The sequence below is a fragment of the Macaca nemestrina genome, chromosome 14 (genome assembly GCF_043159975.1).
Source record: "Macaca nemestrina isolate mMacNem1 chromosome 14, mMacNem.hap1, whole genome shotgun sequence".
NCBI lineage: Eukaryota > Metazoa > Chordata > Mammalia > Primates > Cercopithecidae > Macaca > Macaca nemestrina.
Window position 1 is genome coordinate 106,996,064 of NC_092138.1, and position 26,565 is coordinate 107,022,628.

The 26,565-nt window shown below is 40.8% G+C and overlaps 1 protein-coding gene and 1 pseudogene across 8 annotated transcripts in view; both read right to left on the minus strand.

Annotated features, from left to right (window-relative positions):
• Nucleotides 1–26,565, minus strand: part of LOC105464087 (suppressor of cancer cell invasion) — a 199,955-nt gene that overhangs the window by 12,301 nt on the left and 161,089 nt on the right. For 4 of the 8 annotated variants that reach the window (XM_071078326.1, XM_071078325.1, XM_071078327.1 and 1 more), the window contains 3 exons: nt 17,381–17,453; nt 13,011–13,184; nt 12,710–12,810 (listed from right to left, as the gene is read on the minus strand). In XM_071078326.1, the coding sequence (XP_070934427.1) occupies nt 12,710–12,810; nt 13,011–13,184; nt 17,381–17,453 (348 nt within the window). Of the gene's footprint in view, nt 1–12,709; nt 12,811–13,010; nt 13,185–16,519; nt 16,663–17,380; nt 17,454–26,565 lie in introns of those variants that run through there. The other 4 variants (XR_011612866.1, XR_011612865.1, XR_011612864.1 and 1 more) reach the window with 3 other exon arrangements.
• On the minus strand, nt 4,421–11,033 carry LOC139358274 (frataxin, mitochondrial pseudogene; annotated as a pseudogene).

Sequence of the window (26,565 nt, forward strand, 5' to 3'; positions counted from 1 at the left end):
GTTATTCACTCCATTAACAGAATATATTAGATCAGTAGATACAGAAACAAGTTTTTGGCAATTATCCATACCCATTCCTGATATAAACTCTTAGTAAATTAGGAATGGAAGGGAGCTCAGTCAATCTGAGAAAGGGTATCTATGAATAACCAACAATTTACATAATAATTTATGGTAAAAGACTAAACACCTTTACCCTAAAATCAGAAAGAAGGCAAGAATGTCCATTTTCACTACTTTTATTCAACATTTTACTAGAAGACCTAGCCCTGATATAAAGCACTAATAACAATAAAAGCCATATAGATTGGGAAAAAACAAGTAAAGCTGTTTTATAAGGATAGATGACATGATCCTGTATATAGAAAATATTAAGGAACATATAAAAAAGCTAAAAGAACTAACAAGTAAATTTAGCAAGACTGCAGAACACAAGGTCAACTGTCTTTTTTTTTTTTTTTTTTTTTTTGAGAAAGGATTTCTCATTCTTTCGCCCAGGCTGGAGAGCAGTGGCACAATCATGGTTCAGGGTAGCCTTGACTTTCCGGGCTCAAGTGATCCTGTTACCTCAGCCTCCCAGGTAGCTGGGGCTATGGGTATATGCCACCACATCCGAGTAATTTTTTGTAGAGACAGGGTTTCACCATGTTGCCCAGCTGGTCTCCAGCTCCTGGGATCAAGTGATCTCCCTGACTCAGCTTCCCAAAGTGCTGGCATTAAAGGAGTGAGCCAGCGTACCCAGCCACAAGGCCGGTGTTTTACAAGTGCATTTCTATGTATTAGCAACAAGCAACTGAAAAATGAAATAAAAATAATTCAATTTTTTGAGATGGAGTTTCACTCTGTCGCCCAGGCTGGAGTGCAGTGGTGCAATCTCGGCTCACTACGACCTCCACCTCCCAGGTTCAAGCGATTATCTTGCCTCAGCCTCCCGAGTAGCTGGGACTACAGGCATAATCCACCATGCCTGGCTAATGTTTTTTTTTTTTTTGTATTTTTAGTACAGATGAGGTTTCACCATGTTGGCCAGGCTGGTCTCCAACTCCTGACCTTGTGATCTGCCCGCCTCTGCCTCCCAAAGTACTGGGATTACAGGTGTGAGGTACCACGCCTGGCCAAATAATTTTTTTTTTTTTTTTTTCATGATGGAGTCTCACTCTGGTCGCCCAGGCTGGAGTGCAATGGCACGATCTCGGCTCACTGCAACTTCCGCCTCCTGGGATCGAGTGATTCTGCCTGCCTTAGCCTATCGAGTAGCTGGGATTATAAGCGCCCACTACCACACCTGGCTAATTTTTGTATTTTTAGTAGAGATCGGGTTTTGCCATGTTGGCCAGGCTGGTCTTTAACTCCTGACCTCAGGTGACCTCCCACCTCGGCCTCCCAAAGTGCTGCGATTACAGGTATAAGCCACCACTCCCAGCCAAACAATTCAATATTTAAAGCGTACTGGAACATAAAATACTTTGGAATTGTAAGACACATGCAAGACCTGTGTGATAAAAACTACAAAATCCTGGTGAAAGAAACTAAAGATATAAGTAAATGAGGATATATACCATTATTATTGACTGGAAGATTCAACACTATTAAAATAATAATTCCCCACAGTTGAATTATATATAGATTTTTAATACAATTCTAAGCAAAATGTGACATGGATGCTAAAATTCATATAGAAGTACAAAGGACCTAAAATAACCAAAACACTTAAAACTCTTTTGGGGAAGAGGACTCTCCCTCTCAGATTTTAAGATTTTTTTTTTTTTTTGAGACAGTCTCGCTCTGTCGCCCAGGCTGGAGTGCAGTGGCCGATTTTAAGACTTTTTTAAAGTTACAATAGTAAAGACAATAGTGTATTTGATACAAATTCTGTAGATTGCCGGGCGTGGTGGCTCAAGCCTGTAATCCCAGCACTTTGGGAGGCCGAGACGGGCGGATCACCAGATCAGGAGATCGAGACCATCCTGGCTAACACCGTGAAACCCCGTCTCTACTAAAAATACAAAAAACTAGTCGGGCGAGGTGGCGGGCGCCTGTAGTCCCAGCTACTCCGGAGGCTGAGGCAGGAGAATGGCGTAAACCCGGGAGGCGGAGCTTGCAGTGAGCTGAGATCCGGCCACTGCACTCCAGCCCGGGCTACAGAGCAAGACTCTGTCTCAAAAAAAAAAAAAAAAAAAAAAAAAAAAAAAAAGTCTGACAACAATGTTGGCAAGAATGAAAAGCAACCTTCAAAGCTACTGGTGGGAATGTAACTATGGTACAACCACTTTGAGAAAAGGTCTAGCAGTTTCTAAACTAAACACATACCCATAATATGACCAAAAAAATTCAAAACAAATGTCTGTGCAAAGACTTGTACAAGCTGGCTGGGCAAGGTGGCTCACTCCTATAATCCCAGCACTTTGGGAGGCCGAGGTGGGCGGATCACGAGGTCAGAAGATTGAAACCATCCTGGCTAACACAGTGAAACCCCATTTCTACTCAAAATACAAAAAAAATTAGCTGGGCATGGTGGCGAGCGCCTGTGGTCCCAGCTACCTGGGAGGCTGAGGCAGGAAAATGGCGTGAACCCGGGAGGCGGAGCTTGCAGTGAGCCGAGATTGCACCACTGCACTCCAGCCTGGGCGACAGAGCTAGACTCCATCTCAAAAAAAAAAAAAAAAAACAAAAAACAAAACAAAACAAAAAAACAAAAAAACTTGTACAATCCTTGTTATTTATAATAAAAAGCAGTTTTATTTCTATTAGCCAACTATTTATTTATTTAAGACAGGGACTCCCTCTGTTGCCCACGCTGGAATGCAGTGGCGTGATCATAATTCACTGTAATTTTGAACTCCTGGGGCTCAAGCGATCCTCTAGCCTTGGCCTCCTGAAGTATTCAGATTACAGGCATGAGCCACCATGCTCTGGCCTGTAATAGCCAACACTGTAAAACTGCCACGTGTTCATCAGGGGGAGAATGCCTAAACTGTGGTATGTTCAGACAATGGAATACTACCCAGTAACAAAAAGGAATGATCTACTGATATCTGAAACAACAGGGATGAATCTCAAGAACAATGCACATGCTTAGTCACAGAAGGTTTACACAAGAGTCCATACTGTGTGATTCAAGTTCACGAACAGGTACAAGTAATCTTGAGTGAAAACAAAAGGTGACAGCCTCTGGGGTAATGGGTACTGGACTAAATAAAAAGGAGTACAGAAGTAACAATCTGGAATGATGCTATCTTGTATAAATTGATAAAGGTTTAGGTTACACAGGTATATTTCCCTCAAAACTCACTTAATGGTATACCTTAATTTTGTGTATTTCACTGTGTGTAAACTTTACAGAAAAAAGAATTAGGTGAGTTACAGTGGCTCATGCCTATTACCCCACTTTGGGAGGTCAAGGTGGGAGGGTTGCTTGAGGCCAGAAGTTTGAGACCACCCTGGGCAATGCAGCAAAACCCGTCTCCACAAAAAAATTTAAAAATTAGCTGGGCGTGGTGGTGCACAGTACTCAAGTGGTCACAGCTACTCAGGAGGCTAGAAGCAGGAGGACTGCTTGAGCCCAGGAGACTGAGGCTGCAGTAAGCTACAATTGCATCACTGTACTCCAAACTGCATGACAGACAGAGACTCTGTCTCAAATTTAAAAAAAAAAAAATTGTAGTTGGGCAGTGGCAATGTGCCTATAGTTCCAGCTATGTGTGATGCTGAGGCGGGAGGACAGCTTGAATCCAGAAGTTCAAGATCAGCCTAGGAAACATGGGAAGATCTCATCTCATTAAAAAAAAAAAAAAAAAAAGTAAACATATTATATATATATGCATGATGAAGTGTTTGTGGGTGATGTCCACAATCTACTTCAAAATGCATTAAAAAATAAGATGGGGCTGGGCGTGGTGGTTCATCCCTGTAATCCCAGAACTTTGGGAGGTTGAGGTGGTTGGATCACCTGAGGCCAGGAGTTCGAGACCAGCCCGGCCAATATGGTGAAACTTCATCTCTACTAAAAATACAAAAATTAGCTGGGCATGGTGGCATGCACCTGTAATCCCAGCTACTCAGGAGGCTAAGGCAGGAGAATTGCTTGAACCTGGGAGGCAGAGGTTGCAGTGAACAGAGATCACGCCATTGTACTCCCAGACAACAGGGTAAGACTCCGTCTCCAAAAAAAAAAAAATCTGATGAATGGTAAGACAAATCCATAAATGGAAAAATACGTTAGAACTCAAATATAGCTGACTCCTGAACAATGCAGGGGTTAGGGATGCTGAGCCCCCTCCCTAACAGAGTTAAAAATCCATATATAACTTTCAACTCCCTGAAATGTAACTACTTATAGCCTACCACTAACTGGAAACCTTATAGATAACATAAACAGTCAATTAACAAATACTTTGTATGTTATATGTATTATATACTGTTTCTTCTTTTCTTTTTTTTTTTTTTTTTGAGACAGAGTCTTGCTCTGTCACCTAGGCTGGAGTGCAGTCACGCGATCTTGGCTCACTGCAACCTCCACCTCCCAGGTTTAAGCAATTCTCATGTCTCAGCCTCCTGAGTAGCTGGGATTACAGGCGCATACCACCACACCTGGCTAGTTTTTGTATTTTTAGTAGAGGGGGTTTCACCATGTTGGCCAGGCTGGTTTTGAACTCCTGACCTCAGGTGATGTACCCGCCTGAGCCTCCCATAGTGCTGGGATTACAGGCGTGAGCCACTGCACCCAGCCTATATATTGTATTATTACAATACAGTTAGCTAGAGAAAAGAATTTTTTTCCCCCCAAGACGGAGTTTTGCTTTTGTTACCCAGGCCGGAGTACAATGGCGCAATCTTGGCTCACTGCAACCTCTGCCTCCCAGGTTCAAGAGATTCTCCTGCCTCGGCCTCCCGAGCAGCTGGGATTACAGGCACTTGCCACCATGCTTGGCTAGTTTTTGTATTTTTAGTAGAGACAGGGTTTCACCATATTGACCAGGCTGGTCTTGAATGCCTGACCTTGTGATCTGCCCACCTCGGTCTCCCAAAGTGCTGGGATTACAGGTGTGAGCCACTGCTCCGGGCTGAGAAAAGAAAATGTTATTAAGAAAATTGGCCAGGGCTGGGCATGGTGGCTCACACCTGTAATCCTAGCACTTTAGGAGGCTGAGGCGGGAGGATGACTTGAGGTCAGGAGTTCAAGATCAGCCTGGCCAACATGGTGAAACCTCGCCCCTACTAAAAATACAAAAATTAGCCAGGAGTGGTGGAACATGCCTGTAATCCCAGCTATTTGGGATGCTGAGGCAGAATAATCTCTTGAACCCCAGAGGTGCAGGTTGCAGTGAGCCGAGATTATGCCACTGCGCTCCAGCCTGGGCAACAGAGCGAGACTCTGTCTCAAAAAAAAAAAAAAAAAGAAAAGAAAATCATAAGAGAAATATATTTACTATTCATTAAATGGATTACCATAAAGGCCTTCATCCCCATTGCCTTCACACTGAGTAGGCTGTGGAGGAGGAGGTGGGGTTGTCTTGCTGTCTCAGGGGTGGCAGAGAGAGGAGAGGTGGAGGAGATGGAAGGGGAGGCAGAAGAGACAGGCAACTGGGTGTAATTTTATGCAAATATGTCATAATTTGTGTCTGACATTTTTGCTTTTTCATTTCTCTAAAGTGTTTCTATATGGCACCAATCCTTCCACTATTTGCTTTCATTTCAGTGTCCGTTATCATAGAAGCATCTATGACATAGAAGTCAAAAGCCCAATCCTGAATAACCTAAACCCTTCTGCTGGGTTGTCTAACATCCATTTGTTTTCTGCCACTGCTGCTTCTATGTCTCCTTCCTGGCACTGGCTGAGAAACATTCATGTCCACCCCACGTCATCTTCAGTTAATTCTTCTGGTGCGGTGTCTATTAGCTCTTGAACTTCTCCAAGATCTGTATCTCAAAACCCTTCACTCCCCACCCTTTTTGCCACATCCACTATCTCTTTAATGATTTCCTTGACTGTCACAAATCCTCTGAAGTCATGCACAACATCAGGACACAGTTTTCTCCAGCAGGAATTGTTTCAGGCTTGATGGTTTTCAAGGCTTTTTCTATACTAATGATGGCATTTCCAATGGTAGAATCCTTTTAGGCTTTCAAGATGTTCTCTCCATTAGGGTTTCTCTTCCGTAGTTTTGATAATACATACAGTACTCTGTGCAATGAACCTTAAAGGTCCTTATGACCCCCTGATCTAGAGGCTGACATTGTGTGTTTGGGGGCAAGTAGGCCACTTTGACACCTTCAGTATAGAAGTAATGGGGTTCTGGATAGCCAGGGCATTGTCGAATATCAAAAAAACTTTAAAAGGTAGTCCCTTACTGGCAAGGTACTTCCTGATTTCAGGGACACAGCATCAACAAAATCAATCTGGAAAAAAAGTTCCTGTTGTCTAGACCTTCTTGTTGTACTGGCAGCTGGTGTTTATCTTTTCTATCAAGGTGCATTAGCAGCTTTATAGATAAGGACTGTCCTGATCATAAACCCAAGTGCATTTGCACAAAATAACAGAGTTGTCTATCCCTTCCTGTTTAAATCCTGGTGTTCACTTCTTTTCCTTACTAAAAAACGTCCTCTGTGGCAGTTTTTTTTTTGTTCTTTTTTTTTTCTCCAGAAAAGGTATTTTCTTCTGCACTAAAAACCTGTTCAGGCAGGTATCCTTTCTCCTCAGTGGCACCCCCAGGTGCCACTCGTCTGCTGCCTCTTGGTTGGCAGAAGCTGCTTCTTGTGTTATCTTAACATTTTTAAAGCCAAAGCTCTTTCAAAAATTATCAAATCATTTTTTGCCAGAATTTCATTCTCCAGCTTTGGATCTTTCACTTTCCTTTTGCTTTGTTATATAATGTTTGCTTTTTCTCAAATCATAATATATGTCTTTTTTTTTAGTGGCGGGGGGATGGAGTCTTGCTGTGTCGCCCAGGCTAGAGTGCAGTAGTGTGATCTCAGCTCACTGCAACCTCTGCCTTCCAGGTTCAAGCAATTCTCCTGTCTCAGCCTCCTGAGTAGCTGGGACTACATACAGGCTCGTGCCACGATGCCCAGCTAATTTTTGTGTTTTTAGTAGAGATGGGGTTTCATCATATTGGTCAGGCTGGTCTTGAATTCTTGACCTCAGGTGATCCACCCACCTCGGCCTTCCAAAGTGCTGGGATTACAGGCATGAGCCACCGCGCCCGGCCTGTAAGTATGTCTTATAGCAACCTTACACCTACATAAATGTTACATTTTCATTATGAGATAAAAAGGTATTTCACAAAAAGTGCAAGGTTTTCATGCCTGCTGACGTAGCTACAGTGATGGCGTCACAAATTTTCTTTTTTTACAACACTCCTTACTGGATTAATTTATCTTGAAATGGCAGGCAACCACAATGGCAAACCTTGATCTATGGTACATATCAAGCTATTCAACTTTTTCTTGTAATATCATGACTTTTCTTCGCTTCTTGGGAGCACTTGAAGCATCACTTCACATGAGTCTCATGGTGTTATGCAAGGTTTACTACAGTACTGGACTAAACACAATAAAAAATATGTGAGAACCGGTAGAGATCATTTTTTATTACAATACACAATTTACTGGAGAGACAAACTGCTCATGGAGATGACAGGCATTCTAAGCAGTACTTGCAACACTTGAGCTCACTGCCAGAGCAACAGGATGTGGCTACAAAATTATTACAGTAGTACAGTAGGCACTACAGTGATTTTATGCAGTTATGATTTAATATTGCATCACCATTACTTTTGTTTACACTTCTCTGGACTGTGAATAGTACCATATATGGCATGTAAGTGTATGCATAAATTTTAATCATTCATAATAGATTTGTATACATCTGATAGTACTAAATGATAAAATAGACTAGTGTCTACATATATTTTATATATTCATGACATACCTTTTTCTTAATTTTTTCACTATTTCTTTTTTGTATGATTTTATTTATTTCCTCACTGGCACTGATCTACTGCACTTAAACATTTCCATCAGACTCAAAAAATAATTTTATTTCAGGAGAAAGAAAAAATTTTACTTAACTTTTGTTTATACTGTTTCATTATTAAGAGTATTTTTTTCTTTTTTTAAGAGATAAGATCTTGCTATGTTGCCCAGGCTGATCTCCAATTCCTGGCTTCATACAATCCTCCTGCCTCAGCCTCCTGAGTAGCTGGGACTATAGGTATATGCCACTTCTCCCAGTTTGACTTTTTTTTGTTTTTTTTTACTATAATGTAATGTGTTTTTATTCACCCATTGGAAAAGCCTTTGCTACATATTAATACAAACTTGTCACTAATAAATCTTTCTTTCAGTAAGAAAATAGTATGAGCATAACTTTGTGTGAGTTTTAATGTCCTGGAGCCTTGTTGCTTCATGTATAAACTGCAGGTCAGTAGAAATTAAAATGAGGTAATATGGTATAATAGGCTTAACCCAGTAAGCGTACAATAAGGGATGGCTATTATTTTAACATGAATTCAACTGAAATCCCGATAGGGGAATACCAATAACGTTTCCTATATAGCTTACAAATTGTTCTTTGTCATCTCCTCATCTGCCCAATAGGAATTAGAGCTAGCCTGTTAGGCTGCTTGACAGGACCACTGAATGCTGGAAATCAACCACACTCCATCCCCTCATTTAACAGATGGGAAAGCAGAGGCCCAGGGAGTTTGGGAAACTTGTCCACAAAGGGACAACTACTTTATGGCTGAACTGCGTCTAGGACCAGGTTCTCTTTATCGACATGAGTATCTCTTTCCTTTATATGCCCCTTCACGTTCACAAAGCAACTCCTCAGCTCCATGATTTTGTTTATTATGCTACATCACTCAGTTTATGAAAATGACTTTTTTTCCTCCTTTCTTGTGATTGGAAGTTTTTTTGCATTCTTGTGGCAGCTGAATCCATACTAACCCTTAAGTTGAAAAAAAATATATAAAAATACACACACACACATATACACACATACACACGTGAACATGTGGAAGAAACAGCACTAGGTCTCCCTGGACAACCCAGTGCAGGCCACACCCTGGCAGTCACAGAGCACACATCAGAAATTGTCTTCCCATGTGAACTGCTTTGGAGACTTCAGTGCTAAAGAGCTCAGAGGTGCTTCCACTTTGAAAGAAGCCCGGGAACATTTGTAGCCTACCCATTAACGTGTCTCATTTTGAGACAGAACAGTGAGCAGGTAAACCAGCTGCTCTTCATGTACTTCTTGCCGTAAGTCCTTCAAAGAATGAAGAGTGAAGACAATTCATTTCTCCTCCTGGAACTTCTTATTCTTCTGCTTTTTTAAAGGTTGCTATGTTCAGGTATAGGGATAAGACATTATAAAAGATAAAGGATATCATGTGAGGGAGGAAATCAGACAATCCAAAAAAATCTGTAGAAATTAAAAATCAAAACATGTGGGCAAGGTAGGAGGCAACACATTCTTGCCACAGAGCTGTTCCTCAAAGGCAGGAATGAAAAACGAAAAACAAAAAAAAAGACCTCAGCTGCATAATGAAGCTGGGGTCTTGGCCTGACAGCTTTAAGTAGCCTTAAAACTGGGCTGGGCATCAAGCGTCTTTTCCAGAATAGGCCAAGGAAGACAAGTCCGGTTTGGTTTTTAAGGCCTTAGTGAGCTCTGCAGCCAGCAGATCATGGAGGGACACGCTATCGTGGGAGTACACCCAGTTTTTCCCAGTCCAGTCGTAACGCTTGAGTCCACTGGGTGGAGAAGATAACTAGATTTGCTTGTTTGGCATCTGCTTGTTGATCATGTAGGTTCCTAGATCTCCACTCAGTTTACCAGTTAAGACACCACTCCCAAAGGAAACATCATAATCCTCAAACGTGTATGGCTTGTCTGTAAGGTCTTCAAAAAACTCTGCTAAACAGTCCAGTGATTCCTCTGCTAGTCTTTCATAGGTAGGCTCATCTAGAGAGGCTGGGTGGCCCAAACTTCCTGATTTCCTCAAATTCATCCAATAGACACTCTGCTTTTTGACATTCCGAATCTGGTTGAGGCCACGGAGGTTCAAACTGGCATGGTGGGGCGTGCAGGCCACGGTGATTCCAGTGCACAGGCCCCGGCAGCCACAGAACGGGGCCAATTCCACTGGCTGCAGGGCCCGGGTGAACAATGTTTTCAATATTTCTAGGCTGTGTAGTTTATTTGTTTTGCAAACAGTAGCAAATCTCCAAAATTTTTCCAATTTATTTATTGAAAAAAAAATTGTGTCTTAAGTGGAACTGCACAGCTGGCCCATGCAGTGGTACAATCAGAGTTCACTGCAGCCTCAAACTCCTGGGCTCAAGCAATTCTCCCACCTTAGCCTCCTGAAGAGCTGGGACTATAGGCACATACCACTACATTTGGCTAATTTTTAAAATTTCTTTGTAGAAATGAGGTCTCACTATGTTGCCCAGGCTGTTCTCAAACTTCTAGCCTGAAGTGATGCTCCTGTCTTGGCCTCCCAAAGTGCTGAGATTACAGGTGTGAGCCACTGCGCCTGACCCATTGCAGTTCTTTTACATTTTAAAATTACCATAATAAAGTGGAAAGAAATAATATTTTGAAACCAAAAGTTGCAAAAGATTTTTTGAACTGTTCAGGCATATTTGAAAAAACATTTTACTTACAGAAGTGAAAAATATAATGGCTAAAATATTTAAAATCTCAAGGAAGTGTTGTATAGGTACATGCATACACAAAAAATAAACAGCTAGAAAAGTGCACTATCAAGTCAAGCAAAAGACTTGAACACATTCTTTACAAAGAGAAAAACAGAAGAACACTTATGAGAAGTTGCTCAACCTCAATAGTAATCCTGGAAATAAAAATTCAAACCACAATGACCTACCACTTTACACTCAGCAGATTCACAAAAACTATAAAGTATGACTGCAACAAGTGTTGGAAAGGAAGGATTACAGAAATAGCAACTCTTACATCCTGCTAGTATGAGTGTAAACTGATACAACTGCTTTGGAACACAGTCTGGCATTACCTAGCAAAGTTAAATATTCTTATATCCTCTGATCTTGCAATTCTACTATTACGTATATTCCTCAGAGAAAATCTTATATATGTGTACCAGGAAACTGATAAAAGAATTTCAGAGCAACATCATTTTTTTTTTTTTTTCCCCCAAGACTGAGTCTTGCCTGTTGCCCAGGTTGGAGTACAGTGTTATGATCTCGGCTCACTGTAACCTTCGCCTCCTGGGTTCAAGCAATTCTCTTTCCTCAGCCTCCCGAGTAGCGGGGATTACAGGTGCATGCCACCATGTCTGGCTAATTTTTGTAATTTTAGTAGAGACAGGATTTCATCATGTTGGCCACGCTGGTCTTGAACTCCTGACCTCGTGATCTGCCCACCTCGGCCTCCCAAAGTGTTGGGATTACAGGTGTGAGTCACTGTATTTATATAATAATAAATCACTTATATAACAAATGGCCAGCATCATTTATATAATAATAAAAACTTGGAAGCAACCCAAATGTCCATTATCAGAATAAGTAATCTGCAATGTACAGTCAAATAATGCCTAGTGTTGTATAGTCAAACAAAATGAATGAATGAAAGCTATAGTCAATCAACATGGGTCAATCTCAGGAATAAAACATTGGCAAAAAGGAAGTTGCAGAAGAATACACACAATATGGATTCATAAATATGTTGCGTAGGAATAGAAATACATGCTGCAAAACTATAAAGAAAAGTGAAGGATTTAAAAAAAAATTCAGGGCCGGGTGCAGTGGCTCACGCCAATAATCTCAGCGCTTTGGAAAGCCAAGGCGGGTGGATCACCTGAGGTCAGGAGATCAAGACCAGCCTGGCCAACATGGTAAAACTCTGTCTCTACTAAAAATACAAAAAATTAGCTAGGTGTAGTGGTGGGCGCCTATAATCCCAGCTACTACCTGGGAGGCTGAGCCAGGAGAATTGCTTGAACCTGAGAGGCAGACGTTGCAGTGAGCTGAGATCGGGTCACTGCACTCCAGCCTGGGCAACACGAGTGAAACTCCATCTTTAAATAAATAAATAAATACAATTCAGGATGTGAGTTTCATTTGAGAGGGAGATAGGATCAGGGAGGTATTGAAAATGTTCTACTTTTATTTTTTTTATTTTTTGAGATGGAGTTTCACTCTTATCGTCCAGGCTGGAGTGCGATGGTGCAATCTCTGCTCACTGCAACCTCAGCCTCCTGGGTTCAAGCAATTCTCCTGCCTCAGCCTCCAGAGTAGCTGGGATTACAGGTGCGTGCCACTATACCTGGCTAATTTTTTTATTTTTAGTAGAGAAGGGGGTTTCAGCATGTTGGCCAGGCTGGTCTCCAACTCACGACCTCATGTTCCACCAGCCTCGACCTCCCAAAGTGCTGGGATTACAGGCAGGAGCCACCAAGCCCAACCAGAAAATGTTCTACTTTTAAACAAAGGATAGGTACTCAGATGTACCTTAATATTGTCAATCTTTATACTTTACATATTCATTTGTGAATATATATATTTTTACTTAACAGACCAGTGTGAAAGTACATTTGTAAATATCATTTTGAATTTGTCCAAAATAATATTATTTTATTATAATCTTATTTTATACAGGTAAAATATAATACATGTTCTTAAATACCTAAAATGATAAAATTCATCTTTAATAATGTTCTTTGCCTACCCGAAAAATCTTGTGCATCCTCATGGTGGCTGAACAAAAGATAAATCTTGTGAGGAGCAAGCGAAGAAATTCATCTCCAAAAAACTGGAGAAATGCCTGATCTGCAAAGAGGAGAAAAGTGACAGTAAAAAGATGCTTAAATGGAAATTGTGTTTCAAAGGGGAAGGAAACTTCAGGAAAGCCTTCTCAACTTTCCTGCCTGGGACACATACCTTTAAAAATTCAAACAATTTAAAGTAAGTAACCATTTTAAGCCATTATAGTACATTCTGTTAAATGTGCAGTTAGATTAGGAGGGTACCTATTGAACGTGAATGAGTCAGTAGCTGGGCAATATCACGGTTGATTTTCCGAAGATATTCTTGACACTTTTCCCAAAGGCCTCTGCGCATGCTTGACAATCCAGAGACAAATAGGAAGGCCATTAGAGGATTGTTCAAAAAGAGAGTGAAGAGGCTACCTCGCTGAGATTGATCTGTAATAACAAACATGTTATATATATAGATAATAGTTTTGCAAAAAATAAGAGATACATATGAGGAACATTTTAATATACTGATAATATATAAAACTAAAGCTATCTCATTAAATAATAATTCAACAAAGCAGATTCTTCAAGAAACTACAAAAATGTTGGTATGTTGCTTTCTGCTGAATAAACTTAAGAGCCTAGCAAACTTAAGAGAAATGGAAAACGAACATATTTCTTACCATTTTTTGCCCTCAATTAACAAATTTCATCCAAATATGGCAAGTGTTGGATGATGGGTTATCTGTGATAGAATTCTCTGATGAGTGTTAGAAATGCCGGTCTTTTTCATTCTCCTCTGAGTTGCTCTCTCTGAGTTGCTCTTTCCCTTCCTATCCCTTAAATATGAGTAGTTTCTTTCTTTGGCCCCATATATTGCTGACTGCTCTTACTCCCATGATTTTAGTTACCATTTATATGCCTATGAATTTATAATTCTCTATCAGCAGCCTAACAGGTCTGGCACCGCTCTGTCCTGCGGTAGATACTCAAAATGTGACTAGATGAGTAAATACACACTGGATTTCAAAGCTTTAGTACAAAACGTCATTGTTAACACTAATTTCACCTGTTTCTTTTTACTGTTTTTTATGTAGGTACTAGAAAATTTAATGACTCACACTCTATTTCTTTTAAGTACTGCTGCTCTAGGCTACTCTATTCAACCTAACTCTCAAAGGCACCTCAAACTCAACAGGTCAACAACTCAAAGTAAATTATTTCCCCTTTTGTTCTCTACAAATATGCTTCTCATCAAGTATTGTCATTTCTACCATCATCTCAGCCAGAAACCACGAAGTCTATTCCTGCCTTCCTTCCCCACACCTAGTCCATCACAAAGTCCTACTGGTTCTATGGGCTTAGTATCTTTGCAGTCGGCTACTAGTCATTGTGCTATCTCCAGCCATCTCCCTGTTTTCATCCATGCCCCTCCCCAGTTCATTCTCCAGGAGGTTAACTGAATGCTCTTTCATGCTACTCTTATGTTTAAATCTTTTGACAGTACAAGTTGAGTATCCCTTATCCAAAATGCTTGGGGCCAGAAGTGTTTTGGATTTTGGATTTTTTGGGATTTAGAATATTTGCATATACATAATGAGATGTCCTGGGGACAGGTCCCAAGTCTAAACACGAAGTTTATTCATGTTTAATATGTACCGTATACACATAACCTAAAGGTAACTTTATAGAATATTTTAATTAATTTTGTACATGAAACAAACTTTGTACTAAGTACTGATATGTGGAATTTTTCACTTTCAGTGTTGTGTTGATACTCAAACTTTTGAATTTTGGAGCATTTCAGATTTTAGGATTAAGGATGCTCAACCTGTATCCCATTGTCTTCCACTTAAATTACTTAACAAATCTTAGAAGTTCTTTCATAATTCAATCACACAATCTCAAAGTCTACCCTTTAGCTAGAAGGAATGACTAATTTCTCTATGTACTCGGCCAGGGGTGGTGGCTCACACCTGTAATTCCAGCACTTTGGGAGGCCAAGGTGGGCGGACCACTTGAGGTCAAGCGTTCGAGGCCAGCCTGGCCAACATGGCGAAACCCTGTCTCCAGTAAAAATACAAAAGTAGACCAGGCACGGTGGCTCACGCCTGTAATCCCAGCACTTTGGGAGGCCAAGGCAGGCGGATCACGAGGTCAGGAGTTTGAGACCAGCCTGGCCAACATAGTGAAAACCCGTCTCTACTAAAAATACAACAAAATTAGCTGGGAGTGGTGGTGAGTGCCTGTAATCCCAGCTACTTGGGAGGCTGAGGCAAGGAGAATCGCTTGAACTTGGGAGGCAGAGGTTGCAGTGAGCCGAGATTGTGCCACTGCATCTAGCCTGGGGGACAGGGCAAGACTCCATCTCAAAAAATAAAATAAATTTCTCTACATGCTCCCTAAGCTGTCTTATCTCATGGCCACAGCACCTGCAAATTCTCAGCTGGAACACTCTTGCTCAGTCATTTCCCACCCCCATCTAGTTCTCCATGTTCTTAACGTCCACGTTAGACATTATCTCATACCCTTCCCTCGTCTTCAGTGTGCTGCTAGTCAGGAGTTCCTCATCCATTAGCATGCATCCTCCTGTGAATCACTTATAATAACTGCCCATCAGGCTGTCTCTGTCTGCCACAGGACATTTGGCTCTGTGAAGAATGTAACTGTGCTTGTCAGGTCACAGTGCTATCTCCAGTGCCTAGCACAGTACCTGATAATAAATTTTGAATAGCACTGGGAGGCCAAGGCAGGCAGATCTCTTGAGCCCAGGAGTTTGAGACCAGCCTAGGCAACATGGCGAGACCCAGTCCCTACAAAAAAAATACAAAAATTAGCTGGGTGTGGCAGTGTGTACCTGTAGTCCCAGCTATTTGGGAGGCTGAAGTGGGAGGATCACCTAGCCCAGGAGGTAGAGGCTGAAGTGAGCTGTGATCACACAACTGCACTTCAGCCTAAGTGACAGAGTGAGACCCTGTCTCCAAAAAAAAAAAAAAAAAAAAGTTGAATAAATGAAGTAACTCTTGGCTAATGAGAGAACTAAAGGCTTTAGATCTCAAAAGTGCTTACTGATCAGCTAGTTTTGCACCCACGTGGAGGGCCCTCCCCTTTTGCAGAGGTGAGTAGCAATAATACCTATGGATAAATCCAAAACATTTCTCACAAAAGAATTTTGAATCTGCTTTTGTAATTGAACAATTAATTTAAGGTGTTAGAGGTCTAAGCTTTGTAGCATAAAGATAAGAAACTGGGTCAAAATGTGTTAAGGACATGTATTACAACTAAGCATAATCATAATAATGAGAGCACATATTGAGTAGTTACTACATACCCAGCATTATTCTATGAGGTAGATACTATTATTATTTCCATTTGATAGATGAAGAAACTGAGGCACAGAATGGCTGAATAATTTCCCAAGGTCACACAGCGAGTAAGTGGCTGAGTCAGGATTCAAATTCAGTCAGTTTGCCTCCAAAGTCTGTGTTTTTCTCTTCTATACAATGAAGTCTTTCAGACCAAATAATCTTGGTATTAACCCATTTGACCATGTAAATTTAAAAACTACGTAATGATAGGACAGAATGATAGCAGAAAGTACTGTTGAGTAACTGAAAGAGATTACATTCCTCCAGAAATGATAAGAAACAGGATAACAAAATCTTCAAAGCAGGAGAATTTTACCGTTGTTTGAAGGTAAGTTCTATCCCTTAGTAATTTACTTTTGGATACATGAAGTTAATATTTCTACATGTTTTTCCCTGTTAAACAGCAGAACTTACCTTAAAACAACGGTGAAAGCCTCCAGCTTCTCTCAGGCATTCAAATGCTGACCATCACTTCCTGTGTCAAACTATGTCAGCAGACAGGACTTCTGGCTGGGAAGTAGCAGTAAAATGCCATCTCCCACAGAGAGACATCAGCACTATTCACAGTTAGGGAGATAGTGAAACAGTGACAAGTACTGCTAAAACAGTGTTACGGTTGTTTAGTATTTTACCTACTAAATGACTGGGAGTTAGAATTAGATTTTATGTGTCACTAATTAAAGACAAACTATTAAGGACAAAAAGTCTTTCGATTCTCAGCCATTTAAGAAATGGCCAAAACACTAACCTGTCTCTCTGGCAGACTTAAAAGAGGTTCTTTTATTTTAAAATTACAACAAGGCAAAAATGTGAATAAAAGAAACACTTTAAGTTGTGCCAGTTACGTTATCCTAACTCTGAGGCATAGACTGAGAAGTTTCCTAGACCAGCAATCTTATAGTCTTAAAAGATGCCTTGGATCTTTTAAAACATGCCTGCAAAGATATAGGAAGACCATGCTATACGGCTATGACCAGCAAACAAACACCTGTAAAACAAATTTTAAAATTTACAAATCATGAGTTCCCCATCAGCAAGGAACAAAACCACTTCTTTCTCAGGGATGAATTATCTCAAGGCCTAATGGTAGCACATTAAGGGATCCTGGTTGTTGGCAAGGCTTCTGGGTATATTTCAGAGCGACACCTGCCACATTAAACATCATAAATCCACATACGATCATTATGGGAGGAAAAAACAAAGATCAGTACTATTCAAAATGTAGATAGTGTTTATTTGCAACCTATGGCTGTAACAGGCAATGAGGGTACATACCTTGTAAAGCTTTTGGATATGCTGTAGGAGAAAGCAAGCAGACTAGTGGTTGTCCAAACAAGTTTGTGAAATTCTGTAATATATAAGAATTTAAAACTTGCATTAAAGATTTGATAGTTATTTAGTAATTTTCCAAAGTATATCTTTAGTGAATAGATTGGGCCCTTAAACTCATAAATAGATGCAGAAACATCAGCAACAGCTAAGGAGACTGCCGTTCATATAGAAGTACCATGCATGATAGGCTTTTTTTTTTTTTTTTTGAGACGGAGTCTCGCTCTATTGCCCAGGCTGGAGTGTAGTGGCACGATCTCTGCTCACTGCAAGCTCCGCCTCCCAGGTTCACCCCATTCTCCTGCCTTAGCCTCCTGAGTAGCTGGGACTACAGGCGCCCACCACCGTGCCCGGCTAATTTTTTGTATTTCTAGTAGAGACGGGGTTTCACCGTGTTAGCCAGGATGGTCTCAATCTCCTGACCTCATGATCCGCCCGCCTCGGCCTCCCAAAGTGCTGGGATTACAGGCGTGAGCCACCGCGCCCGGCCCATAATAGGCTTTCTTAAAGGCTCTCAATCGAAATAGTTTAGTGAGTGAACTATTGATTTTTTTAAACACAATGCATAAACATGATTGTACTTTTGCAAGGAGAAGTCATCTGGCTGTATACCAAGAGGCCACTCCATCGAGTAACACACATTGGTATCTATAAAGGTGAACTTTCCAAGATCCAGGATCTGGCTTTCAGCTCCAAAACCTGATTCCTGGTGTCATCTCTTATTGTGGGTCATAATAACTGCTCTCATGGAATGACGTAAAGACCAGAATGTCAATGTGTGATTTACAGTAACAAGCTGATACTAAAACTAAAGCACTCTGCATAATCATATCCTTTTCCTGAAGGTATATCTACAAGGGAAGTAAAATCATAAGCTGTGTGGTAAAGCAACAAGAAAAATAAAACTCCCAGGAGTGAACTTAGTAAGAAATAAAAACTCAAACAACAAAAAAAATTTTTTAAATACTCCTGAATGATAAAATGAAGACTTGAACAAATGTGAAGACATACCATGTTCTTTTTTTTTGAGTCTCGCTCTTGTCGCCCAGGCTGGAGTGCAATGGCACGATCTCAGCTCACTGTAACCTCCACCTCCCTGGTTCAAGCAATTCTCCTGCCTCAGCCTCCCCAGTAGCTAGGACTACAGGTGCATGCCACCACATTTGGCTAATTTTTGGATTTTTAGTAGAGACAGAACTTCGCCATGTTGCCCAGGCTGGTCTTAAACTCATGAGCTCAAGCGATCCACCCACCTCAGTCAGCCTCCCAAAGTGCTGGGATTACAGGCATGAGCCACCATGCCCAGCCAAGACATACTATGTTCTCAGAGATAAAACAATTCTAAGATGTCATTACACTAACTTATTAAAATTTAAACCAACCTCAATAAAAACAGTCACAGACTTTTTTTCCTACAACTGAAAAAAGTAATTGTAAAGTTCATATGGAGAAATTGGATTACCCAAGAGAACTCTGAAAAACAGCAGAGAGGGAACTAGACTCATCAGATATTGAAACATACTTTACACCTCAGTAAGGCCAGGCACAGTGGCTCACGCCTATAATCCCAGCTCTTTGGGAGGTGGGAGAATCACTTGAGCCCAGGAGTTTGAGACCAGCCTGGGCAAAATAGTGAGACCCCGACTCTACAAAGAATAGAAAAATTAGCCAAATGTGGTAATACATGCTTGCAGTCCCAGCTGCTTGGGAGGTTGAGGTGAGAGGGTCACTTGAGCCAGGGAGGTCAAGGCTACAACAAGCTATGATTGTGCCACTGCACACCACCCTGGGCAACAGAGCGAGACCCTGTCTCAAAACAAAAAACAAAACAAAAGAAAAACCTCAATAATTAAAGTGGTGCTGGTATAAGAGTAGGCAGAAAATCAATGGAACAGAATGAAAAGTCCAGAATTAGACTCCAAAACATTCAGGACTTTTGTATACATGACAATAATGACACCTCAGATTGGCTGGAAAAACTGAATAGCCATATGAAAGAAAGTTGGCTCCATACTTCACACCACACATTAGGACAAATTCCAAATATATCAAAAATGTAAATGTAAAAAATTAAACAATAAAAGTGGTGAAAGAAAACATAGTAATTATTTTTTTGACCTAGACTTTCCTGTTATGATTAACTATGATTGATAAACCTAGTTACATAAAAATCAAAAGCTTATGAATGGTAAAACATAGCATAAACAAAATCAAAAGTCAAATAATGAACTAAAGAAAATATCTGGAACTCACATTACAAAGGATTAATCTCATAATATTGAAAGAGCCTCTCAGCCGGGCACATTGGCTCACACCTGTAATCCCAGGACTTTGGGAGGCCAAGGTGGGCAGATCACCTGAGGTCAGGAGTGGAGACCAGCCTGGCCAACATGATGAAACCGTTTCCACTAAAAACATAAAAATTAGCCGGGCGTGGTAGTGCATGTCTGTAATTCCAGCTACTTGGGAAGCTAAGGCAGGAGAGTCACTTGAACCCGGGAGGTGGTGGCTGCAGGGAGCCAAGATCACACCACTGCACTCCAGCCTGGGTTATAGAGCAAGACTCTATCTAAAAAAAAAAAAAAAAAAAAAAATCCATTTTTAACCTATCAGTTTAGCAAAATTTCTAAAAGTTTGAGAATATACACTGTTGGCAAGAATGTGTGGAAATACACATATGTAGGTGACAGGAGTATACATTGGTATGAACACTTCAGAAGACAATTTAATTTGGCAGCATCTATTACACTCAAATGCATATATCATTAATGCAGAAATTCCCAAACTAGAAATTTTCCCTACAGATACACTATGCAACCAATAAAATTACGTAAGTATTAAGTTATTCCTCGAAGCCTTGTTAGTAATAGTGAAGGAATGGAAATAACACAACCAAATGACCAGCAATACAGGATTGGTATAATAAATTATGCTACAATAATACAATGGAATAAGCAGTAGCTATAAAAAAGAATGAAGAAGTTCTTTATGAACAGGTATGAAAGGCCTCCAACACTTTTTTTCTTTTTTTTTTTTGAAACAGAGTTTCACTCTGTCGCCCAGGCTAGAGTGCAACCTCCACCTCTCGGCTCACGGCAACCTCCGCTGCCCAAGTGATTCTTGTGCCCCAGCCTCCTGAGTAGCTAGGATTACAGGAGAATGTCATTGTGCCTGGCTAAGTTTTGTGTTTTTAGTAGAGACGGGGTTTCGCCATATTGACCAGGCTGGTCTTGAACTCCTGACCTCAAGTGATCAGCCCATCTTCAGCCTCCCAAAGTGCTAGGATTACAAGTGTGAGCCACCAGGCCCAGCCTCAATACTTCTTATTAAATGAAAAAAGATATGGTGCAATGTGGTATAAGATGTTACTATTTATATAACTAAGAAAACTAAAGACTATTTGTTGACTGGGCATGGTGTCTCATGCCTGTAATCCCAGCACTTTGGGAGGCCAAGGGCAGGCAGATCACTTGAGGTCAGGAGTTCGAGACCAACCTGGCCAACATGGTGAAACCTCGTCTCTACTAAAAATACAAAAATTAGCTGGGCGTGGTGGTGTGTGCTTGTAATCCCAGCTACTAGGGAGGCTGAGGCAGGAGAACTGCTGGAACCCAGGAGGTGGAGGTTGCAGTGAGCCAAGATCATACTACTGTACCCTAGCCTGGGCAACAGAGTGAGACTCCATCTCAAAAAAAAAAAAAAAAAAAAAAAAAAGACTATTTGTTTTAGTTTGTATATCCATTTACAATTTCATTCTAAAAGGATAAGAAACAGGTAACAGTGACTATCTATAGGAGAGATAGGAACTTAGCACATTGGGACTAAGTGGCAGGAAGAGATTTCACAATACGCCTTCTTGGAATTTTTGATTCTGTGACTTTGTGAATGTTATACCGGTACTAAAAATATTAAGCAAATAATTCAGATAAATTAGAAGTATCTTGTAATCCAAACACAAAGGGAGTAAATGGAATGATTCTTTTGATAAGACAGACTGAGGCATTTTCTGCACTCCAGATCCCTAAAGATAGCCATATCGCTTTTCCTCCTGGATAGGGCTAAAATGGACATTGCTATTATTTCTTTCTCAAGGTCTCCTTTTCCTTTGTACACCTTGCTAAACAACTTCTCTCCTGACTTTTTTTTTTTTTTTTTTTTTCTTCAATAATACTGTGCAGAGAAGAGTTAGCAAAGCAAGCCAGACTGCCATCCTTCGGAAGCTTTGCTTATTGGGTTGGCCCCTGGCTGGCTTCTGGGAACTTAGTTTTGGTGACAATTCCTACCATTAGCAGAACTGATAAAGAGTGGCTCGCTCTCCCTAGAATGTGCAAACAAGATGGTTTATACTGAACACCTGCCTGTCTTCTGGGAGTCAAGCATTTTGTTAAGAGTCAGGCAGAGAATGCCCACAAGATCAGTTCCCAATAAAAACCCTGGTTACTGAGTTCCTAATAAGCTTCCCTGGTAGGTAATATTTAATCCATGCTGTCACAACTTGTTGGTTGGGCAATTAAGTGTATCCTGTGTGACTCCGCTGGAAGAGGGTCCCTGGAAGTTTGTACTTGGTTTTCTCCAAACTCACCCCACATATCTTTTTCTTTTGCTCATTTTGCTCTGTATTCTTTTACTGTATTAAATCTTAGCAGTGAGTATGACTATATGCCGAGTCCTGTGAGTCTTCCTAGGAAATCACTGAACCTGGGAATCACCTTGGAGACCTCTGACACAAATACACGAATACCTTCTATCAGATTATAATTAAATTTTAGGCCTGAGAAATAGTTTAAGGTGCTTTACATGTGACTTTACTCTGTTCTGATCTAATAAGAAAAATTATAGCAAATATATACAAATGAATAAATTTTAACCAGACACAGCTCATTATAAAGTTGCTATTGAGTTTTGTATGTTTGTCCTATATCTAACCAACCACTGTGATGAATTTATATTCATATTAGTAGCTTTTCTGTGATTCCTCTTGATTTTCTAAATATAAAATCACACCATCTGCAACTAGTGATTTTCATCTCATTCTTTCCAATATTTACTGTTTTGTGTCCTCTTTTACTAATCTGAACCACTTTTGTTACTGTTTTATTTGGGGAATGTTATGAATTTCTAGTTGGGACAAAAGTAATACTGTATCATAATGATAGTAACAGGCATTCTCTTTTTCTTGCTTATTTTAATTAAACATACTTTTAGCGTTTCTTTAAGTACAAAGTTGGCTATTTAATACAGAAGCTCTTCATCATAGGTTCAAGTGCTTTAGTTAAGAACAGGCAGGCCGGGCGCGGTGGCTCAAGCCTGTAATCCCAGCACTTTGGGAGGCCGAGACGGGTGGATCACGAGGTCAGGAAATCGAGACCATCCTGGCTAACACGGTGAAACCCCGTCTCTACTAAAAAGTACAAAAAACTAGCCGGGCGAGGTGGCGGGCGCCTGTAGTCCCAGCTACTCGGGAGGCTGAGGCAGGAGAATGGGGTGAACCTGGGAGGCGGAGCTTGCAGTGAGCTGAGATCCGGCCACTGCACTCCAGCCTGGGCGACAGAGTGAGACTCCGTCTCAAAAAAAAAAAAAAAAAAAAAAAAAAAAAAAAAGAACAGGCAATGAGTTTTATTAGATTTTACTAAATGACTGTTACGAAAGCATGTCATTGTCTTATTTATCCTATCAACATAGTTTATAGTATGAATTTTTTTTTTTTTTTTTTTTTTTTTTGAGTCAGGGTCTTGCTCTGTAACCTAGGCAGGAGTACAGTGGTGTGATCATAGCTCACTGCAGTGTTTATCTTCTGAACTCAAGCAATCCTCCTGCCCCAGCCTCCTAAGTAGCGAGCATTGCACAGACATGGCACCACATTCAACTAGTTTTTCATTTTATAGATGGGGTCTTGCTATATTGCTCAGGCTGGTCTTGAACTCTTGGCCTCTAGAGTTCCTAATCCTCGTGCCTCATGCTCCCAAAGTGCTGGGATTACAGACACGAGACACCGCACCTGGCCTGATTTTCCCATACCTAACCTTCATGCATGATTCAGATAAACTCTTTTGATAGATGATTCTATTAATAAGCCTATTGGCTAGTATTTTATTTAAATTCTTCTACTCTATATCGATAAACTAAGTTGGGGTAAAGTTTTCTTTCGTGTGTGCTTATTTTGTCTGGAAACAGTATCATTGTGATAAGAATTCCTATCATTTACTGAGTGCTATTTTCCAGAAACTACTAGGCTTCATAGATCCTAATCTGCAATCACAACAATCTCGTGAGATCAGCATTCACAACTTATTTTCTAGAGAAGGAAAAAGTAGCTCAGAAAAGATCAAAGACGTGACCAAAGCCATACAAGTATTTTGTGGCCTATTACAGAATGAATTGGATAGTGCTGATCTTTTTCATTGCCCTAAATTGTATATCTGACTCTAAAAGTTTCAAAGTATTATTGGGCCGGGCACAGTGGCTCATGCCTGTAATCCCAGCATTTTGGGAGGCCGAGGGGGGTGGATCACCTGAGATCAGGAGTTCGAGACCAGCCTGGCCAACATGGTGAAATCTCATCTCTACTAAAAAAATAAAAAATAAAAAAAAAAAGTAGCCAGGCGTGGTGAAACGCACCTGTAATCCCAGCTATTTGGGAGGCTAAGGCAGAAGACTCACTTGAACCCAGAAGGCAGAGGTTGCAGTGAGCTGAGATCACGTCACTGCATCCTAGCCTGGGAAACAGAGTGATACTCTGTCTCAAAAAAAAAAAAAAAAAAATTGGTAATCCCAGAAGGGCTAGAGGCCTTTCTTGTGGGGAAAAGGATATAATTTTGATAACTTTCTTCTATTTCTAGCCAGTGACAGGGCTTTTCAGACTTCTTTCATATAGCCATTCAATCTTTTGCCTAGGAAATTATTTCTTTAACTGAGGTTTAAAATGTGTTCACTAGCTGGGCATGGTGGCTCATAATCCCAGCACTTTGGAAGACCAAGGTGGGAGAATCGCTTACCGCAAGGAGCTCAAGACCAGCCTAGACAACAAGGAAGACCCTATCTCTACACAAAATTTAAAAATTAGCCAGGTGTGGTGGCATGTTTCTGCAGTCCTAGTACTCAGGAGGCTGAGGCAGGAGAGGATCGCTTGAGCCCAGGAGTTTGAGGCTGCAGTGAGCTATGATTGTACCACTGCACTCCATGCACTCCAGCCTGGGTGACAGAATGAAAACCTGTCTCTTAAAAAAAAAAAAAAAAGCATTTGCTTAAAACAGTATATAATATTCTTTTTAAAGATCTCTTATTCTCTTCTTCAACAAATACTCATGGACCTAAGGAGTAGACACTGCTACAGGTGCTAGAGATACAAGAGTAAACAAAACAGAAAAAACTCTATCTTCTGGAGCTGACATTTATGTATGTATGTTTTTATTTTTATTTTTTGAGATGATGTCTCACTCTGTCACCCAGGCTGGAGGGCAGTGGAGATCTCAGCTCACTGCAACCTCCACCTCCCAGGTTCAAGCAACTCTCCCTGCCTCAGCCTCCCTACTAGCTGGGATTACAGGCATGTGCCACTACACTCGGCTAATTATTGTATTTTTAGTAGAGATGGGGTTTCACCATGTTGGTCAGGCTGGTCTTGAACTCCTGACCTCAGGCAATCCACCTGCCTCAGCATCCCAAAGTGCTGGGATTACAGGTGTGAGCCACCATGCCTGGCCTGGAGCTCACAGTTGGATGGGGGATGGAGAAATGGTAGCTTGTGACCCACAGTAAACTAACCAACTAAATAAGTTATATAATATAGAAGGTGACAAGTGCTATATATGGAAGCATAGCACATAGTTAATAGCACAGGTTTCACAGTCCATTGTCTTACATTCCAACTTGGCCACCCACTATCTGTGTGATCTTGGGCAAATTTAACCTTTATCTGTGCCTTGGTTTTCTTATCAGTAAAATGAGAACAATAAAAGCAACACATTGTATTGTGCAGGAATTAAATGTATACACATAAAGTGCTTAGAATAGTGCATGCTACTAGTCACTATGGAGAAGTTAACTGTTACGATTATTAAGAAAAATAAAGTAAGAAAGGTGGATAAGGAGTACTGGGGAGGCATCTAATTTTAAGTAGGACAATTAGGGAAGGCCTTATAAAAGGTGTTATTTGCTCAAACACCTAAAGAATAATGTAGGTATCTTTGGAAGAGGATTGAAGGCAGAGGGAAAAGAATGTACAGATCTAGGGCAGATGACTGCCTGATATGTTTCAAGAACAGCAAGGGGGTCAGTGTGGTTGAGGAGAACTCAGCAATCAGGGGCCTGGGAAGAGAGAAGATCAGAGATGTTTTTGGAAGGCTGGGGAGGGAAGGGTATGTGTGAGCAGAAAAAATAAAGCCTTTCTTGTGAGTGAGATGACAGGCCATTGGTGATTTTGAGTAGAAAGGTGGCATATCTGTCTTATAGGCACACTTATAGGAGAGCGAGGAAGGAGGAAGGCTCGTTGGAAGGCTACTGCAATAATTCAGGTGAATGATGATGGTGGTATGAGCCAGGATGAGGCAGAGGAGGTAACAGGATCTTGGATATACATATTAGAGTCAACAAGATTTCCTGAAATCGATCTTGGATGTCAGAGGAGGAGGAGTCAAGTATGAAATCAAGGATTCTGGCTGGGGCAACAACAATAGTATAGTAGCCATGAACTAAAATGGGGAAAGCTGTATATGGAGGAGCCTAGGAATTCCGTCTTGGGCATGTTCAGTTTGCCAACTCTACCAACTAAATTACAACTAAAGATGTGGAGTAGGTTGATAATATTCAAATTGAGTTTGAGAGAGAGGTCTGGCCTGGAAGTTGTCAATGCAGAAACAGCAAAGCCATAAAATCAGCTAAGAACATCAAGAAGTCAGCTGTAGGTAGAAAAGAACAAGGACTGAACTCTAGGACGCTTCACTAATTAAGGGCAGAGAGATACAGAAAAACCTGTAGAGGAGACTGAGAGGACACACAGATTCCAGAACTCTTGCCCTGAATCAATCTAGCAACTTGAATTTGGGTTTTGAAGATCTCATCTGGAAAAGGGGACAAATATCACAGCTCAGCATCTGTCCAAGATGAGAATCTAACAGAAAACTCGCCCTGCA